The sequence below is a fragment of the Oncorhynchus mykiss genome, chromosome 8 (genome assembly GCF_013265735.2).
Source record: "Oncorhynchus mykiss isolate Arlee chromosome 8, USDA_OmykA_1.1, whole genome shotgun sequence".
Taxonomy (NCBI): Eukaryota; Metazoa; Chordata; class Actinopteri; order Salmoniformes; family Salmonidae; genus Oncorhynchus; species Oncorhynchus mykiss.
This window is the reverse complement of record NC_048572.1, coordinates 21117143-21138315: the sequence shown is the minus strand read 5'-3', so window position 1 is coordinate 21138315 and position 21173 is coordinate 21117143. Positions and strand designations below refer to the sequence as shown.

General features: G+C 43.4%; 1 protein-coding gene across 1 annotated transcript; it reads right to left on the bottom strand.

Moving 5' to 3' along the window:
• Positions 1 to 1490: 1490 nt before the first annotated feature.
• mcm9 (minichromosome maintenance 9 homologous recombination repair factor) lies at positions 1491 to 20937 on the bottom strand. Its single transcript, XM_021611923.2, has 13 exons — positions 20661 to 20937; positions 19567 to 19883; positions 11654 to 11967; positions 11422 to 11503; positions 10809 to 11009; positions 10496 to 10621; positions 10260 to 10379; positions 9978 to 10152; positions 9643 to 9845; positions 6238 to 6444; positions 5970 to 6052; positions 3467 to 3612; positions 1491 to 3225 (listed from the first exon to the last, which is right to left on the bottom strand). Exons 2-13 carry the CDS (start codon positions 19874 to 19876, stop codon positions 1560 to 1562), a joined length of 3633 nt encoding a protein of 1210 aa, XP_021467598.2. The 5' UTR covers positions 19877 to 19883; positions 20661 to 20937; the 3' UTR covers positions 1491 to 1559.
• Positions 20938 to 21173: the final 236 nt, after the last annotated feature.

The following is a 21173-nucleotide window of genomic DNA, read 5'->3' as shown; positions in this document are numbered from 1 at the left end:
AATGTGCAAAACTGAGACATACCCCAAGCGACTTACAGCTGTAATCGCAGCAAAAGGTGGCGCTACAAAGTATTAACTTAAGGGGGTTGAATAATTTTGCACGCCCAATTTTTCAGTTTTTGATTTGTTAAAAAAGTTTGAAATATCCAATAAATGTCGTTCCACTTCATGATTGTGTCCCACTTGTTGTTGATTCTTCACAAAAAAATACAGTTTTATATCTTTATGTTTGAAGCCTGAAATGTGGCAAAAGGTCGCAAAGTTCAAGGGGGCCGAATACTTTCGCAAGGCACTGTATATTATTGTTCAGTATAATTATACAAGTAGTGGGCTTGATATTGTTAGTGGCCTTGCCTGACCGAGCCAACACATCTTCCAGACTTCCTCTGATCCCATTAGCTATTGCTGAGTAGTCATGGATCCCCCTGGTACTGCTGCTCATTCCGTACACCAGCTCCGGAGGTTTACGTCACCGGCTTTCTAGGCATCACTGAACTGGATTCATTACCACCAACCCGACTGTTTTGTCTCATTACTCACACCTGGTTCCCATTCCCTGTGCCCTCTGTTCCCATGCCCGTTGGTCTTGTGAGTTGTGCTTTGTTGTTTCGGCTTTCGTGCACTTGTTATTTCGGGTCTCATCCTGTGGAGTGTTATTATGGGTTTTGTCCCATGTAATCTTTAGAGGTTTAAACCTCGCTCTTTTGTTTGGGTTACATCCCTGTGTATTTTATATACGTGTTTGTTTGGGTTACATCCCTGTGTATTTTATATACGTGTTTGTTTGGGTTACATCCCTGTGTATTTTATATACGTGTTTGTTTGGGTTACATCCCTGTGTATTTTATATACGTGTTTGTTTGGGTTACATCCCTGTGTATTTTATATACGTGTTTGTTTTGGGCTTCGTCCCCATGTCATGTATTTTGGGTGGAGTAATAAAACCCCCTATTACGTATTCCTGCGCCTGTCTCTGATCCTTATACAACCTGACAAGGAGCTGTCATGCAGCTTCCTTATGGAATGCCATCCACACAGTCATGACAACAGCCATACTCCCTTTGGTGTGGTGCTTTCTGGCATTGGCTCAGAGGATGAAACCATTATATACCACATCATAATACACAGCCTTAGGCAAATGTAGGGCCCAGTCAATCATCACCCACATTGATTTGTGCCTCTCATTTTTTACTTTGAATGAACATAACGTTTGCCTACAGCAACATTGCGTGTTTTCACAGAGCGTGTAATATTGCTCATTCCATGATGAAAATGTGCCCTTTGACTACCTCATATAACAGCATTATTTCAGATATTGTGACACAAGACCATAGGCTTTGTAAAAGAAGAAACAGATTTACAAGATTGTTTCTCTGACATAATGTGTGTTCAATATCCAACAGCATGACGATAGTCGATAGTGAATCTCATTATCAAACACTGATCTGCAAATTTATACCAATTATTGACAATACAACAACAAACACACATGCACACACACGGTGAGAAGTCACAAATAATATTCAGTACATTACATCATTTCAAACATCATTTCACTGTTACATTTTAGTTTTTTTCCCCGACTCCTCATCCCAGTCTACACTCAGATCATCTTCATCAAAGTTGGAGGTGCTGAACATGGACAGGCCAGAGAAGAGGCCTTTAGAGCCCAGCTCAAAACACTTTCTCTTTTTAGGGTTGACAGCAGAATCTATAGCAGGGTTTTGGCCCTTACTGTTAAATGTCTGGAAGTCTTTGTCTCCACTAACTCTTGCCTCAGTCCTATCCTCTGTAGAGGCTTTAGCTTGCACCCCTGTCCTCTGCTGTATGCTGGTGATAGCTTGTGTCCATGTGTCCTGCTGCCCTGCTTTAAGCTCTATGGACGAGGTAACCTGAGCACCTGATGTAAGAGTTGTTATTAGGTTTGTAACTTCCTTGTCCTTTGTAGTTGTGAAGGAGAACCTGGAGAGTTTGGCCAGGGTAGAGGCCACCACAGTGGGCTTTGGGTGGTCTGGCTGTAGTGGTGGAAGGTCTGTGGAGGTTGTGAATGTAGTTCTGTTCTCACCTGGAGCAATTCTGCTCAGCAACTGCTGGCGTTTCTGCTCTGTCCCATGATCCCCACGATCACCTCCCTCTGCCGTGGGACCACTGACCTCTGGGTTCAGGTCACGTGACACCTCAATGGGAAACTCTTTCTCCTTAGACTGAACCCTCAGCCTCAGGGCAGAACTGCTGCCATCTGCTGGCTTGTCTTTGTAACACTGTTTCTCACTCTTTTTCTTTTCTGTTTTCTCTTTCTCTCTAGCTGAAGAAACTGTGTTATGGTTCTCTCTGTTATGCGTCTTTGCTTTGCTAGGTGGACCTCTATTCTCTGTGTGAAAGTCTGAGCTGTCAGTATCTGGACAGAGCGGTTCCGTGTGGGTCATCTTCTCTCTGTGTTTAAATGTGAACCCTGTGAACTTAGAGTGCAGTTCTTCTCCCCCTGCCCCCACAGTACCAGAGAGCTCCTGGTCTCCAGACGGGAGGTTACAAGGGACATTGTTCTTTTTTGAGTTGCGTTTCTTCCCTGCTACAGGTGTGCTGTGGGAGGGCAGTGAGTCTGTGGAGAAGGCCTGCTCCACATCTAGATGGTCTATGAGGTCTCTGCTGGTGCTGATGTTGCCTCCTCCCACAGCTTTGTCTCCCTGAAGGGGAACATGAGTCATCGCTCTGAGCCGTTTGTCTCGCAATTTCTTGGACACCTTCTGTACAACAGAACAGGATCCGTCTTCTGCTGCTGCTGACGCTGTGCTTTTACTGCTCTCCTTACAGCTCTCTACCACCTCCTCCTCCTCCGCAGTTATACTGGGTGTCTTATCGCACACAGGCGCTCTCCCACTCTCCTTGTGTGCAGCACCGCTGTTGCCCAGCAACGACACAGCGGGGTGTTTTGGCAGGGTTCGGGCCTGCTTTGAGAAGGAGTTGTGGTTGTGTTGTGTGGATGTTGTGATGGGTGAAGTGATGATCGGCGAGTTGGCATGTCCTCCCCCCACTGGGCCAGCCAGTGAGTGGAACCAGTCCAGTCCACTCTCTGAGTCTGTGGGGATGTCAGAGTGCCCTGGACCGCTTGTCTGGAATGGAGAACTCTTGTGATGATAACTGCTTCTCAGATCACTGTGCTGCTTTGCAGGCAGAGGAGAACCTTTTTCTGTTCCTTTAGGGGAGCCTGGCCCATTATTCTGCAGTCTAAAGAAAACACAATGATTCATACATAAAGGGGGTTGTACTCAGTATTTTCACTGGGCTAGGGTTTAGAGGTAATATGTTGGAGGGGGAGTTGTTATAAGTGAGATTTATTCTGATGGTGTAGAAGACTATAAGTTAGAGAATGCATTATTTATAAGCAATATTTACTTTTTGTCCTGTTCAACAAAGTTGAATCTTCACAAAGCTTGTTCTTTAAGTTTTCACAAGTATAATGTCTCACCTTGAGAGCCTGTCCATCTCCTTGTAGAGGAGGTGAGGCATCTGGAGGCCCTCAAGAACAATTTGACACTGTGTCTGGTACTGCTGACTGGGGTTGTCAGGGAATGACGTGTGAAGAGCATTCACATCTCCCAGGAGAGCGCCCCCCTGAGGCACACACACACACACCGCACTGAAACTTCACCTTAAATTTTGTATTATGTCATGTGTTTCAAGTCATGCTGAAGGCATTACAGTTTACATTCAATGTAACTGTAAAATGTAACATGTTATAAATTGGGTAGTTTGGGTGTTGGATTCTGATTGGCTGAAAAAGCATTTCAGCTGTGTACAGTGCCTTGCGAAAGTATTCGGCCCCCTTGAACTTTGCGACCTTTTGCCACATTTCAGGCTTCAAACAAAGATATAAAACTGTATTTTTTTGTGAAGAATCAACAACAAGTGGGACACAATCATGAAGTGGAACGACATTTATTGGATATTTCAAACTTTTTTAACAAATCAAAAACTGAAAAATTGGGGCGTGCAAAATTATTCAGCCCTCTTAAGTTAATACTTTGTAGCGCCACCTTTTGCTGCGATTACAGCTGTAAGTCGCTTGGGGTATGTCTCTATCAGTTTTGCACATCGAGAGACTGACATTTTTTCCCATTCCTCCTTGCAAAACAGCTCGAGCTCAGTGAGGTTGGATGGAGAGCATTTGTGAACAGCAGTTTTCAGTTCTTTCCACAGATTCACGATTGGATTCAGGTCTGGACTTTGACTTGGCCATTCTAACACCTGGATATGTTTATTTTTGAACCATTCCATTGTAGATTTTGCTTTATGTTTTGGATCATTGTCTTGTTGGAAGACAAATCTCCGTCCCAGTCTCAGGTCTTTTGCAGACTCCATCAGGTTTTCTTCCAGAATGGTCCTGTATTTGGCTCCATCCATCTTCCCATCAATTTTAACCATCTTCCCTGTCCCTGCTGAAGAAAAGCAGGCCCAAACCATGATGCTGCCACCACCATGTTTGACAGTGGGGATGGTGTGTTCAGGGTGATGAGCTGTGTTGCTTTTACGCCAAACATAACGTTTTGCATTGTTGCCAAAAATATCAATTTTGGTTTCATCTGACCAGAGCACCTTCTTCCACATGTTTGGTGTGTCTCCCAGGTGGCTTGTGGCAAACTTTAAACGACACTTTTTATGGATATCTTTAAGAAATGGCTTTCTTCTTGCCACTCTTCCATAAAGGCCAGATTTGTGCAATATACGACTGATTGTTGTCCTATGGACAGAGTCTCCCACCTCAGCTGTAGATCTCTGCAGTTCATCCAGAGTGATCATGGGCCTCTTGGCTGCATCTCTGATCAGTCTTCTCCTTGTATGAGCTGAAAGTTTAGAGGGACGGCCAGGTCTTGGTAGATTTGCAGTGGCCTGATACTCCTTCCATTTCAATATTATCGCTTGCACAGTACTCCTTGGTATGTTTAAAGCTTGGGAAATATTTTTGTATCCAAATCCGGCTTTAAACTTCTTCACAACAGTATCTCGGACCTGCCTGGTGTGTTCCTTGTTCTTCATGATGCTCTCTGCGCTTTTAACAGACCTCTGAGACTATCACAGTGCAGGTGCATTTATACGGAGACTTGATTACATACAGGTGGATTGTATTTATCATCATTAGTCATTTAGGTCAACATTGGATCATTCAGAGATCCTCACTGAACTTCTGGAGAGAGTTTGCTGCACTGAAAGTAAAGGGGCTGAATAATTTTGCACGCCCAATTTTTCAGTTTTTGATTTGTTAAAAAAGTTTGAAATATCCAATAAATGTCGTTCCACTTCATGATTGTGTCCCACTTGTTGTTGATTCTTCACAAAAAAATACAGTTTTATATCTTTATGTTTGAAGCCTGAAATGTGGCAAAAGGTCGCAAAGTTCAAGGGGGCCGAATACTTTCGCACATCACTGTATGTGTGTGTGTGTGTATGAGACAATATACCATGGTTATGATGCAAAAATACTTGTTTACTGTTCTATTTATGTTGGTAACCTGCTTATTATATCAATAAGGAACCTCAGAGTTTTGTGGTATATGTCAAATATACCACGGCTAAGGGCTGTATCCAGGTACTCAGCCTCATGTCGTGCATAAGAACAGCCCGTAGTCGTGATATATTGGCCATTATAAACTGGGTGGTTCGAGCCCCGAATAGTGTTTGGCTGAAAGCCGTGGTATATCAGACCGTGTACCATGGGTATGACAAAACATTTATGTTTACTCTTCTAATTACGTTGGTAACCAGTTTATTATAATATCAATAAGGCATCTTGGTGGTTTGTGGAATATATACCCTATCCCCTTGGGCCTTATTGCTTAAATATACCACATCCCCTTGGGCCTTATTGCTTAAATATACCACATCCCCTTGGGCCTTATTGCTTAAATATACCACATCCCCTTGGGCCTTACTGCTTATTTCATGTTAGAATGTAACAAAGTGTAGCTTCCTACCTGCATAGAGCACTCCATGACAGAGACAACAACAACAGCATCCTCCACAGTGACAGTGTCTCGAAACATCAACCTGGCGTGTGCTGCCAGTATCAAGACAAAGATCATGAGCTTCATGACCACATCATATCAACAACAACTATAGCATAACGCATTCACATAATAAATATGAGTTTGAACACTTTCAGTAACTACTAAACTCCTAAACCAAACCCAAAGAAATTCAGAAGGAAAGACATTAGATGTGTAATGTAAAATGCTGTCCCACCCTCAGCAAGGCGGCTGAGGCTCTCCAGCATGCGGATAGTGGTGCGGGCTGCGTTCCTGCTGTCGCTCTGCCTCTGCAGCTGGTAGTAGCGGGACAGGATGGAGTTGGCCTCCTCAGACACATGCGGCTGCAGCCCCTTGATCAGGCAGAAGTAGGCCTTCATCTTCTCCATGCTCCACAAAGAATCCTCCGACTGGCAGGGAGCTCCTGAAGGGCAGATGAAGGTATTTGGTATTTTATTAGGATCCCAATTAGCGGTTGCGATAGTAGCAGCTACTCTTCCTAGGGTCCACAGAAAACATTCAATAATACAGAACATTAATAGACAAGAACCGCTCAAGGATAGAATTACATACATTTAAAACATCACGAATCAGTACATACACACAATGTCTAAGTCAAACAGGGGAGGTGTTGTGAGGTGTTGCTTTATCTGTTTTTTAAAACCAGGGTTGCTGTTCACTTGATCAATCTTTGATGGAAGGGAGTTCCATGCAATCATGGCTCTATAAATACTGTATGTTTTCTTGAATTTGTTCTGGATTTGGGTACTGTGAAAAGACCCCTGGTGGCATGTCTGCTGGGGTAAGTGTGTGTGTCAGTGCTGTGTGTAAGTTGACAATGCAAACCATTTAGAATTTACAACACATCAATGTTTCTTATAAAAACAAGAAGTGATGCAGTCAGTCTCTCCTCTACTTTTAGCCAAGAGAGACTGGCATGAATATTGATATTAGCCTTCTGATTAAAGTAATGAGCAAGATGCGGGGTTGTATTTATTATTTACCAGACAGAAGAAAACTAACTGAAACAGGATGGGAATACCTAAACTTGTCCAATAAGATTATTTTTTTGTTGCAAAATGTTTTGTCATAATGAATAGGACCCAGGCTTCCGTAACCACAACTCCCTGAGTGATCGTCTTGATAATGACCTAGAGCACTAATTAAACTGGGGCGATGCCAGAGAGACTTTACATCATTGGCATTTTCATTCAACATAGCTCTCTTCCTTATGCAAATACTGTGGGAATGATATTATGCAAATGATCAAATGCTGTTTTCTGGGGAGAGAGATTATCTTTTCTAATGAAGAGCCCAGAGGAGGTCTCAACTCTAATTTGCAGTGTAGCTTAACTCAGCAATATGATATCCCACTGATTCCTCAGATGACCTATGTAATTGGTGGATATCTCAGGCACTAAGCGCAGGATTATTCCACTCCACTTCTAGAGGACTGGTTTCTTTAATGACTGTTCTGTACTTCAACTGATCATACACTGCTCAAAAAAATCAAGGGAACACTGTCCCCAGTCCACCTGACTGTGCTGCTGCTCCAGTTTAAACTATTCTGCCTTATTATTATTCGACCATGCTGGTCATTTATGAACATTTGAACATCTTGACCATGTTTTGTTATAATCTCCACCCGGCACAGCCAGAAGAGGACTGGCCACCCCACATAGCCTGGTTCCTCTCTAGGTTTCTTCCTAGGTTTTGGCCTTTCTAGGGAGTTTTTCCTAGCCACCGTGCTTCTACACCTGCATTGCTTGCTGTTTGGGGTTTTAGGCTGGGTTTCTGTACAGCACTTTGAGATATCAGCTGATGTACGAAGGGCTATATAAATAAATTTGATTTGAACACTAAAATAACACATCCTAGATCTGAATGAATGAAATATTATATATTTCTTTACATAGTTGAATGTGCTGACAACAAAATCACACACAAATGATCAATGGAAATCAAATTTATCAACCCATGGAGGTCTGGATTTGGAGTCACACTCAAAATGAAAGTGGAAAACCACACTACAGGCTGATCCAACTTTAATGTAATGTCCTTAAAACAAGTCAAAATGAGGTTCAGTAGTGTGTGTCGCCTCCTCGTGCCTGTATGACCTCCCTACAACGCCTGGGCATGCTCCTGATGAGGTGGCGGATGGTCTCCTGAGGGATCTCCTCCCAGAGCTGGACTAAAGCATCCGCCAACTCCTGGACAGTCTGTGGTGCAATGTGGCGTTGGTGGATGGAGCGAGACATGATGTCCCAGATGTGCTCAATTGGATTCAGGTCTGGGGAACGGGCGGGCCAGTCCATAGCATCAATGCCTTCCTCTTGCAGGAACTGCTGACACACTCCAGCCACATGAGGTCTAGCATTGTCTTGCATTAGGAGGAACCCAGGGCCAACCGCACCAACATATGGTCTCACAAGGGGTCTGAGGATCTCATCTCGATACCTAATGGCAGTCAGGCTACCTCTGGCGAGCACATGGAGGGCTGTGCTGCCCCCCAAAGAAATGCCACCCCACACCATGACTGACCAAACCGGTCATGCTGGAGGATGTTGCAGGCAGCAGAACGTTCTCCACGGCGTCTCCAGACTCTGTCACGTCTGTCACATGTGCTCAGTGTGAACCTGCTTTCATCTGTGAAGAGCACAGGGCGCCAGTGGCGAATTTGCCAATCTTGGTGTTCTCTGGCAAATGCCAAACGTCCTGCACGGTGTTGGGCTGTAAGCACAACCCCCACCTGTGGACGTCAGGCCCTCATACCACCCTCATGGAGTCTGTTTCTGACCCTTTGAGCAGACATATGCACATTTGTGGCCTGCTGGAGGTCATTTTGCAGGGCTCTGGCAGTGCTCCTCCTTGCACAAATGCGGAGGTAGCGGTCCTGCTGCTGGGTTGTTGCCCTCCTACGGCCTCCTCCACGTCTCCTGATGTACTGGCATGTCTCCTGGTAGCGCCTCCATGCTCTGGACACTACACTGACAGACACAGCAAACCTTCTTGCCACAGCTCGCATTGATGTGCCATCCTGGATGAGCTGCACTACCTGAGCCACTTGTGTGGGTTGTAGACTCCGTCTCATGCTACCACTAGAGTGAAAGCACCGCCAGCATTCAAAAGTGACCAAAACATCAGCCAGGAAGCATAGGAACTGAGAAGTGGTCTGTGGTCCCCACCTGCAGAACCACTCCTTTATTGGGGGTGTCTTGCTAATTGCCTATAATTTCCACCTGTTGTCTATTCCATTTGCACAACAGCATGTGAAATTTATTGTCAATCAGTGTTGCTTCCTAAGTGGACAGTTTGATTTCACAGAAGTGTGATTGACTTGGAGTTACATTGTGTTGTTTAAGTGTTACCTTTATTTTTTTGAGCAGTGTATATATAATATGCCATTTAGCAGATGCTTTTATCCATAGCGACATACAGATTAATTAATGTAATTAATTGACCAGAGTCCTGTTTCTCCAGGGTCTGGACCAGTTTCTATCATTATGAAGCCAAAACGCAGTGTGGTCTAAAAACTGGTGGATGTGAACACACTAGCTCTTCAGAGCCTGTTCTCTCTCTCTCTCTCTCTCTCTCTATATATATAAGGACTCTGTATAAACACCTTTGTTGTGCAGTATGAAGGAGGAGATGATGCGGTCCCACTCAGGGTTCTTGGTGTCCAGTAGGACCAGGACCAGGTCAAAGCGGCTGAGCAGGGGGCTGGCCAGGGCCACGTTGACCGACACAGGCACGTTTGGGTCGTACTGGCCCTTAGGGTTGGTGGCAGCCAAGATGGTGGTCCTGGTGTTCAGTTTACACACCATGCTGGGTGGGACAGAGGGAAATAGACCCCACAAAGTCAATGGAGGAAATAGAAAGATGCTTTATGCATGTCAGTCATTATGACCCTGCTTCAGCCCATAACAGAAGTGAGTGCAAGATAAGATTTTTCCTTACCCTGCCTTGGCCACACTGATGGTTTGCTGCTCCATGGCTTCGTGGATGCTGGTGCGGTCGTGCTCTTTGATGCTGTTGAACTCGTCGATACAACACAGGCCTCCGTCAGACAGCACCAGTGCTCCTGCCTCTAGATGCCACTCCCCGGAGTCCTTCACTGCTGCCACCGTCAACCCTGACACACAACACATATTCCTTTTTTGACTAACATAAGTAGTTATTTCAGTGATTCCTTTAAGCAAAGTGAACTGTTTCAGATGAACCAGCAGAGGGTAGACAGACCTGCGGTAGTGGAGCCGATCCCAGCAGTGAGGACTGACCGGGGAGTGATCTTAGCAGCGTACTTCAGAAACTGAGACTTCCCTGTGCCTGGGTCTCCCACCAGCAGAAGATGAGACTCGCCTAAACCAGAAACGTATTACAAATCTAGAATCAGATATTAACATCGACACCAATAGAGTTGCAGTTTGTGAGGCATGTAAGAGAAATTGGTCCACATTTTGAACAAGGATACATACCTCTTACTTTCGTTCCAGAAGGATCTATTCTTTGCACCCCACCTGCTAACACCATGGCAACAGCTAACTTAACTACATACATTCCAAACACTTGTGGGCACAGGCTCATGAGAATCTGGTTCCTGCCTTCAGAGAGAACATGGAAGAAGAACACCAATCAAATTCCATACACATTTCATGTCCATCTCATCTCATATAGTATTTATCATGTAATAATGACTATTAAATACATTAAAAAGTAGTATCTAAATCTGTATGGCAACAGTTGTAATTATGGGGATTGGGGAAGTATTACAGTCGCGTTATTATGTACCAGTTATAGGGTCATGTTTGTAATTGTCCCAGAACTCCTCAAACTCCTGCTGCATGTCCTCTAGGACCAGAGCTGCCATGGTCTGCTCATTGTTCACTTCAATGAAATTGGCTTTCAACACCAGATCCAATTCACAGCGTGCGTCCTCGTACAGGGGCTTCCATCGCTGACGAACTACTCCATACACTGTAACATCATCACCTGAAAAAATGTCATCACAGATGGTGATATCCTAGAAATTCAGTCCCAACATTCAATGTGATGACACTAATCCCTTAAAAACCTTCATGCTCATCTACTGCGGCTTCATCTTGGGTGAAAGACAATCATATGGTATTGTGATGTTATCACACACACAACATGACACCACAATGTAACATCCGTACGTCATACAGTATTATGACATCATTGGTAATACATCACAATGTGGAATTCCAAAACTCAGTGATGACACAATCTACCTAACACAATGATGTCACCCTCTGCAAAACAAATTCCCATAATACAATATGGGAATATCCTTTATGTAACAATCCCACTGTGATGTATTTTCCAATACAAATGTCAACTGTGATATCATAGTGACAAATGACATCATAGTGACCAATGTTACCTGATTTACAGCTGTCTACCAGATCATCCTCCAAAATGACCACCATGGAGCGAGGAATACTGCCCACAGACAACCTCTGGGCCTGAGCACACAGAACAGCAGGGAAAGAGGGGCGCAGTTTGATCAAATATAGGCTTACAATTTGTGTTTGCAGATGTTATTCAACAGGGTTAAACAATGTGTAGACTATAATTAAAACAAACAGTACTAGAGCCCCTTAGCCCCAAGTCACCTGCTCCTGGATCTTAATTTCCTGGTAGTCCCTGCATGCTGCCGGGGTGGAGCTGGCTGACAGGCAGGTGAACTTGTTGGAGTTACAGAGGTCCTGGTTGGGGCAGCTGGTAGGGGGAACGAAGCTATAGTACTGCTCAAAGTCAGCCTGCAGGGAGAACACGTGACGGCACTTAGAGCACATGTAGTCCCTCTCGTACTCCAGAACCTTGGCCACACTGGTGCGGATGACCGTGCCCGTGACGGACAGGAAGTGACCAGCGTCCCGAGACTTGGGGATGTTCTCCCTGGTGAGCTCAGGACACACAGGAAGACCTGAGGCGTGATGACACACAGCAATGCAGAGAAATGTTAGGTTTATGGACATCAAACAGACCAATGAGCACTGGACTAGTTCCTTGTCAATATTAACCACCAGATGGGGCTCTCTACCCACTATTGTATTGAAGAGAGATGTATCGCATGCATCTTGCACAAAATAATTTTGTGTGTGTAATGTGATGTGTAGCCCATTACATAGCCTTACTGTACATCTGTCAAGTAGCCAACAGTATTTTATTGGATAAAAGTAACTAACGCAGAGAACTCTAAGAGGGCACGACAAAACCTATTCCCCCTCAGGAGACTGAGAAGATTTGGCCTGGGTCCTCAAATCCTCAATAAGTTCAGCAGCTACACCATTGAGAGCATTCAGACTGGTTGCATCACCACCTAGTCTGGCAACTGCTCGGTCTTCGACCGCAAGGTGCTACAGAGGGTAGTGCGTACGGCCCAGTGCATCACTGTGGGGCCAAGCTTCCTACCATCCAGGACCTCTATACCAGGCGGTGTCAGAGGAAAGCCCTACAAATTGCCAAAGACTCCAGCCACCCTAGTCATAGACTGTTCTCTCTGCTACCGCATGGCAAGCGGTACCATAGCACCAAGTCTGCCCAAAAGGCTTCTTAACAGCTTCTACCCCCAAGCCATGAGACTCCTGAACAGCTAATCAAATGGCTACCCAGACTATTGGCATTGACCCCCCCCCCAAAACACTGCTGCTACTCCTTGTTTATTATCTATGCATAGTCACTTAACCTCTACCTACATGTACATATTACCTCAATTATCTCAACTAACCTGTACCCCCGCACATTGACTCGGTACTGGTACCCCCTGTATATAGCCTCGTTTTTGTTATTTTATTGTTGCGGTTTTATTTTTTACTTTAGTTTATTTCTTACATTTTTCTTATCGCTTATTTTTCTAAAAACGGCATTGTTGGTTAAGGGCTTGTAAGTAAGCATTTCACAGTAAGGTCTCCACCTTTTGTATTCGCCGCATGTGACAAATAACATTTGATTTGATTTATGGGAGAAGCCTTCTTTGGTAAAAGGTAGCTTTAGGCCTAAGCAGTGACCACTGAGAATCCATAGCAGACTTGTGAAGTCTTTTCCCCTGATAAATCTGTGGACTCCCAGACACTGTCAGTGTAAAATGTAATCCCATGCACTGATAGAATATAAAAGGAAAATAGGCGTTTATGGATAAAATGCAATACTCCAGCCCACCAATGTTATCATGGATTAATAGGTGCTCCCGAGTGGTGCAGCAGTCTAAGGCACTGCATCTCAGCGCAAAAGGCATCACGACAATCCCTGGTTCGAATCCAAGCTGTATCACATCTGCCATGATTGGGAGTCCCATAGGGCGGCACACAATTGGCCCAGCATCGTCCAGGTTTGGCCAATGTAGGCCGTCATTGTAAATAAGAATGTGTTCTTAATGGACTTCCCTAGTAACACATTATTTTTTTTAAATAGAACATACACGACATGGCCAAAAGTATGTGGACATCTTGGTGTCCAGTAGGACCAGATGCTCGTCGAACAATAGGCCTGGCTTGCAGTCGGCGTTCAAATTCATCCCAAAGGTGTTAGATCGGGTTGAGGTCAGGGCTTTGTGCAAGCCAGTCAAGTTGTTCCACACCGATCTCAACAAACCATTTCCTCGCTTTGTGCACGAGGGCATTGTCATGCTGAAACAGGAAAGGGCCTTCCCCAAACTGTTGCCAAGTTGGAAGCACAGAGTCGTCTAGAATGTTATTGTATTCTGTAGCGTTAAGATTTCCCTTCATTGGAACTAAGGGGCCTAGACCGAACCATGAAAAACAGCCCTAGACCATTATTCCTCCTCCACCCAACTTGACAGTTGGCACAATGCATTGGGGCAGGTAGCGTTTCAGAGAACATTATCACTCCAGAGAACATGTTTCCACTGCTCCAGAGTCCAATGGCGGCGAGCTTTACACCACTCCTGCGGACGCTTGGTATTGTGAATGTTGACCTTAGGCTTGTGTGCGGCTGCTCAGCCATGGAAACTATGATTTATACACGCCATGCGATTCAGCACTTGGCGGTCCCGTTCTGTGAGCTTGTGTGGCCTACCACTTCGCGACTGAGCCGTTGTTGCTCCTAGATGTTGCCACTTCACAATAACAGCACTTACAATTGACCGGGACAGCTCTAGCATGGTAGAAATTTGACGAACTGACTGAAAAGGTGGCATCCTATGACGGTGCTACATTGAAAGTCATTGAGCTCTTTAGTAAGGCCATTTTACTGCCAATGGAGATTGCATGTCTGTGTGCTTGATTTTATACACCTATCAGCAATGGGTGTGGCTAAAATAACCGAATTCACTAATTTGAAGGTGTGTCCACAGACTTTTGTATATACAGTGTATTGTCCTCTCTCTCCATCTGGCATCTCAAACAACATTGACATTTTCCGTCCACATCTCCAGAGTGGTTTATGTGAAGCACTTTCCATTTTCTCATGAGAGTAGACAACTGAGTTTTAAGATGCAGCCCACATACAGCGGTCCTCTCCACAGAGAGACATTCTGAATTTCGAGCGGGCAACCTGTTGAAAGTATTGAAGCATATACTGGTCTGATCTTAAACATGGCCTTGTAGCAGTAACATCCCCCACCAGAACACACACAGCTGCATCACCAAGAGCCCTGCTGCTATTTGCTATGCCTTCTACATTCACGCCATGTAACCAACCAAGGAACAGCATACGAGTCGAGCACATCATCTGGCTATTTATAACACTGCTCTCTGTACTGGTGAGACCCCAGACTGCAGTACGCAATGGCTAAAGTAATTAGATGTGAAGGTTGAGCTACTTTGCAAGGCTGGCAGACAGACAAGGTCAATCATTACAGATGATTCCCATCTGACTATATGTCTGTGCTCTTTTTTTATCATCTGCATATTAAAATCAAATCAGGCCAATCCATGTCAACCCGTTCCAGGTGTTAAACTAATGGTGTCGGTAAAACCTGTGGCAGCCTGGCAGATGTCAGAACCCATAGTGCGGCTGAGTTTTGGCAGCCTTTACACAGACAGACCAATTATAATCTTTAGCCCAATTGTTGGCAAAAGAACTGATCTGATTGGTTAAAATACCTATCAGTCCAACAAAAAAAATCAGAATCGGGCTGTCTGTGTAAACGCAGCCTTATTGCTCGAGACAGTGTACATAAGAAACTATAGGTCGGCCGATTATGATTTCTCAACGCCGATACCGATACTTGGGAGGACCAAAAATGCCGATACCGATTAATCGGCTGATTTATTTATTTGTAATAATGACAATTACAACAATACTGAATGAACACTTATTTTAACTTAATATAATACATCAATAAAATCAATTTATCCTCAAATAAATAATGAAACATGTTCAATTTGGTTTAAAAAATGCAAAAACAAAGTGTTGGAGAAGAAATTAATATGTGCCAATATGCAATATGTGCCAATATGCAATATGTGCCATGTATGTGCCATGTAAAATGTGTGCCATGTAAAAAAGCTAACGTTTAAGTTCCTTGCTCAGAACATGAGAACATATGAAAGTTGATGGTTCCTTTTAACATGAGACTTCAATATTCCAAGGTAAGAGGTTTTAGGTTGTAGTTATTATAGGACTATTTCTCTCTATACCATTTGTATTTCATTAACCTTTGACTATTGGATGTTCTTATAGGCACTATAGTATTGCCAGTGTAACAGTATTGCTTCCGCCCCTCTCCTCGCCCCTACCTGGGCTCGAACCAGGAACACATCAACAACAGCCACACTCGAAGCAGCGTTACCCATCACCCCACAAAAGCCACGGCCCTTGCAGAGCAAGGGGAATAACTACTCCAAATCTAAAAGCAAGTGATGTTTGAAACGGTATTAGCGCACACCCAGCTAACTAGCTAGCCATTTCACATTGGTTACACCAGCCATTAGGCTGATAGGCTTGAAGTCATAAACAGCGCTGTGCTTGCGAAGAGCTGCTGGCAAAACGCACGAAAGTGCTGTTTGAATGAATGATTACGGGCCTGCTGCTGCTCAGTCAGACTGCTCTATCAAATCAGACTTAATAATAACATAATAACACACAGAAATACGAGCCTTTGGTCATTAATATGGTCGAATCCAGAAACTATCATTTCGAAAACAAAACATTTAATATTTAAGTGAAATACGGAACCGTTCGGTATTTTATCTAAATATTCTTGTTACATTGCACAACCTTCAATGTTATGTCATAATTACGTAAAATTCTCTCAAATTAGTTCTCAATGAGCCAGGCAGCCCAAACTGTTGCATATACCCCGACTCTGCGTGCAATGAACGCAAGAGAAATGACACAATTTCACCTGGTTAATATTGCCTGCTAAACTGGATTAGTGATTATGATTGATTGTTTTTTATAAGATAAGTTTAATGCTAGCTAGCAATTTACCTTGGCTTCTACTGCATTCGCGTAACAGGGAGGCTCCTCGTGGAGTGCAATGGTTAGAGCGTTGGACTAGTTAACTGTACGGTTGCAAGATTGGATCCCCTGAGCTGACAAGGTGAAAATCTGTCGTTCTACCCTTGAACAAGGCAGTTAACCCACCGTTCCTAGGCCGTCATTGAAAATAAGAATGTGTTCTTAACTGACTTGCCTAGTTAAATAAAGGTATAACAAAAATTAAATATATATATTATTTAAATCTGAAATCTGCAATTGATTTCCGATTGTTATGAAAACTTGAAATCGGCCATTCCGATAAATCGGTCGACCTCTATAAGAAACCCTCATTGAGTAGGTACAGTTTTTATGGGCCCCATCTCAGGTAATCATGTGTCATCTCAGGAAGTCAATAATGGGCCTGCTGAGAGTGATATCTGGCATGGCTTATTGTTGTTGTTGTTGTTACATCACGCTGAGTCTCCTGTTTCAGTCTCTTACTGCCTACTGTTCTCCTGCATTTCAGGCAGACATTCATCCCAAGTCAACAACCAGACAGATACCTACACGGAGACAAGATGTTCATAATGTTCTCATTAAATCCTGCTAGCCAGTGATGGTTATACTGTACTTCCTATTGTGATTATTATCATTATCAAGCTGCATCAAAAGGATGCTAATGTTTTCCACTGGACAAGTGATTCAGCTATCTATGATGAGGAACTCTAATGGTGTCTGTTTCAATTTAAATGATTCTTCTGTTGCAGAGAGCAGACTGATGAGGTGAGCCTCCAGCAGAACAAGTGAAATGAACACTTCGGCCAAACCCCTCCAGACACTGCTTTAAATGGAGCTTTTCAAGCATTGCAATTAGACAAGGAGGACAACCACCCACTAACTCACAAATATACAGTACCTGTCAAAGGTTTGGACACATGTACTCATTCAAAGGTTTTTCTATTTTCTTTATTTTTGACTATTTTCGACATTTTCGACATCAAAACTATGAAATAACACATGGTATCATGTACTAACCAAAAAAGTGTTAAACAAATCAAAATATATTTCACATTTGCGATTCTTCAAAGTAGCCAACCTTTGCCTAGATGACAAACCAGCTTCACCTGGAATGCTTTTCCAACAGTCTTGAAGGAGTTCCCACATATACTCAGCACTTGGTGGCTGCTTTTCCTTCACTCTGCGGTCCATCTCAATTGGGTTGAGGTCAGGTGATTGTGGAGACCAGGTCATCTGATGCCACACTCCACCACTCTCCTTCTTGGTCAAACAGCCCTTACACAGCCTGGAGGTGTGTTGGGCCACTGTCCTGATGAAAAACAAATGATAGTCCCACTAAGCGCAAACCAGGTGGGATGGCTGCTGGTTAAGTGTGCCTTGAATTCTAAATAAATCACAGACAGTGTCACCAGCAAAGCACCCCCACACCATCACATTTCACAGTGGGAACCACACATGCAGAGATCATCCGTTCACCTACTCTGCGTCTCACAAAGAGACAGCGGTTGGAACCAAAAATCTCAAATTTGGAATCATTAGACCAAAGGAGAAATCTCCACCGGTCTAATGTCCATTGCTCGTGTTTCTTGGCCAAAGCAAGTCTCTTCTTCTTATTGGTGTCCTTTTGAAGTGGTTTCCGTTGCAGCCATTTGACCATGAAGGCCTGATTCACGCAGTCTCCTCTGAACAGTTGATGTTGAGATGTGTCTGTTACTTGAACTCCGTGAAGCATTTATTTTGGCTGCAATTTCTGAGGCTGGTAACTCTAATGAACTTATCCTCTGCAGCAGAGGTAACTCTGGGTCTTCCTTTCCTGTGGCGATCCTTCATGAGAGCCAGTTTCATCATAGCGCTTGATGGTTTGTGCGACTGCACTTGGAGAAACTTACAAAGTTCTTGAAATCTTCCGGGACGGACTGACTGACCTTCATGTCTTAAAGTAATGATGGACTTTCGTTTCTCTTTGCTTATTTGAGCTGTTCTTGCCATAATATGGACTTGGTCTTTTACCAAATAAATATAAATAAATACATACCTTGTAGGGGTGGTATACACAACTGACTGGCTCAAACGCATTAAGGAAATAAATTCCACAAATGAACAAGGCACATCTGTTAATTGTTTGGGAGAATGCAAAGAGTGGGCAAAGCTGTCATCAAGGCAAAGGCTGTCTACTTTGAAGAATCTCACGGCCTGTTCACCTCGCCATCTTCCAGAATGCGAGGTCAGAATAGGTGCATTAAAGCTGGAACTGAGAGACTGAAAAACAGCTTCTATATTAAGGCCATCAGACTGTTAAATAGCTATCACTAACCGACTTCCACCCAGTTACGCATCCCTGCACCATAGAGGCTGCTACCCTATAGACATGGAATCACTGGCCACTTTAATAATGGAACTCTAGTCGCTTTAATAATGTTTACATGCTGTTTTACTCATCTCATATGTATATACTGTATTCTATTCTACAGTTTTTTTATTCAATGCCACTTCAACATTGTTCAATCTAATATTTATATATTTCTTAATTCCATTCTTCTTGCTCTGTTAGATACTACTGCACTGTTGGAGCTAGGAACACAAGCATTTCGCTACACCCACAATAACATCTGCTAAATATGTGTGTGACCAATAAAATTTGATTTGAAATATAAAATATATTTTGATTTGATAAACACTTTTTTGGTTACTGCATGATTCCATGTGTTATTTCATAGTTTTGATGTATTCACTATTATTCTACAATGTAGTAAAAGATAGTAAAAATAAAGGAAAACCCTTGAATGAGTACGTATGTCCAAACTTTTGACTTGTACTGTAGATCTCAGACGTACCATAAAGCTACATCAGCAGAGGGCCATAACTATGTACGAGGACAATTCATTCATAGAAGGGAGCAGAAAGAGCTCTCTAGTCTCTCATATTATTGACCTCTCTATGCACTTGTCTTCATGTAAATAAAGAGATTGGATAACTAATTAGAAATTATAGCAATAACTCCAATTTGATCTATGATAGGCTAGGTGGAACAAATTTACAACATACTGCTTATCTTTTCAGATCTATACAAGGGCCTAGGAGGTTATTTGCGTCGATTTGGAAGTGGGTAAGAGCCTCTTACCTGTGATTCGGGCATGCAGGTGGTGTTTGACCTTGTGCCACCTTTGCTGTGTAGAGTTCTCTAACACTGTCTTAGCAGCTCGGTGAAGGGTGTTGTCAAGGATGTTGATGACTTCGCTGGGGTAGGCGTTGAAGTAGTCGCCCACCTCCATGTTGGCTTCAAACAGTGTCATGGCGTTGATAACCACCGGGTAGTGGGCATCCTCATCAGGCTCCTGAAGGATCTGCAGGATGTCACTCCTGTGGTGCTCTGTCACATACGCCTCAAACACCTGCCCTATCAGAGCTACCTGCTCTGGGCTTATCAACATCCTGGATCTGGAGGGGTGAATATGGTTTAGCTCATCTATAGTGTCAGGCTTGTAAACTGAAGGCGACATTAATAGTAGTGGCACATCAGAGAGATTGAAAAACAAAGAATGGCAATTTATTTGCAGGGGTGAAGTGGTGCTGACACAATTTTTGATAACTCGGGCTGGTGAAGTTATTAAAGCTTCGGACCAGTAACCGAAAGGTTGCTGTTTCGAATCGCTGAGCTGACAATGTAAAAATCTGTCGTTCTGCCCCTGAGCAAGGGGGTTACCCTGTTTCCCTGGCACCGAATACGTGGATGTCACTAAGGCTGCCCCCCTTACCTCTCAGATTCAGAGGGGTAGGGTTAAATGCGGAAGACACATTTCAGTTGAATGCATTTCCTTTATTAATAGTAGCTGCGGTCCACGCGTATGCATCCGATCTGTACTAAGACAAAGATTTACGAGATACATTCGCTTCATATCAGACGCACGCGTATGGACAAGACCTAGTGTGGCCTATTTTGGAGAAACACCTAGCATTTATGGAAAAATGTTTGTCAACACTAACAACATTTTTACTTTTGTGAATAATAAAAAGTATATTGAAGCCAGTCACTAAACAAAGTTGGAAAATAATTACTCTATGCCATAACGCGATGTCCCAGATCTGATTGTTTGGCTAAAGTCAACTAGCTATAACAGTGAGGCACGTTTGACAACAGCTAAACATGATTACAAAATCTAAATGTAATCTTCAACGTGTAATGTGTATTAGCAAACAATATAACTTTATACATACCCTATTTTATTGAGTGTTAGGGTTTCTCTACAGCTAGCGATATCAACACAAGTCCCACGGACACACTAAGCACTTTGGTACTTCCCGCTGGATTCATACACTACTTCCACAGGGGGTGTTCAAACTATAATATTAAATAAACATCATAGCAATGTCTTAAAATAGTCACCATGAATTAAATACAACGAATTAAAAAAAAAATCAACAATAATAGAATGGAAAACACGTGGGTGTCTTTCACAAAATGTGAAAAGGCTTTTATGGAAGGAACCCCCTATCTTCTCTCACTTGGTAGTGTCTCGCAAAATAAAGTGCGCAGCCGCAAGGTCTTCAGATTCACATGCCAGAGTAGGGAATGTCTCGAAGGGACTCAGCTAATGTCAAAAGTGACGTCAAAACTTGCATATTGCAGTCGCGTCGGAGAATTTAGCATTTTAGATGGTATAACCGAGTTCTCATAATCTGCTACGCAAATTCCAGTGAGAAAGTCACTTCTGACATTAGCTGCATCCT

Coding starts and splice junctions, on each gene's coding strand:
- mcm9 (XM_021611923.2), bottom strand. CDS start 19,876: ATGTTGATAAGCCCAGAGCAGGTAGCTCTGATAGGGCAGGTGTTTGAG. Junction 9,846..9,977: donor ATCAGTGTGGCCAAGGCAGG/GTAAGGAAAAAT, acceptor TGTCCCACCCAG/CATGGTGTGTAAACTGAACA. Junction 6,445..9,642: donor CTTCATACTGCACAACAAAG/GTGTTTATACAG, acceptor TCTGCCCTTCAG/GAGCTCCCTGCCAGTCGGAG.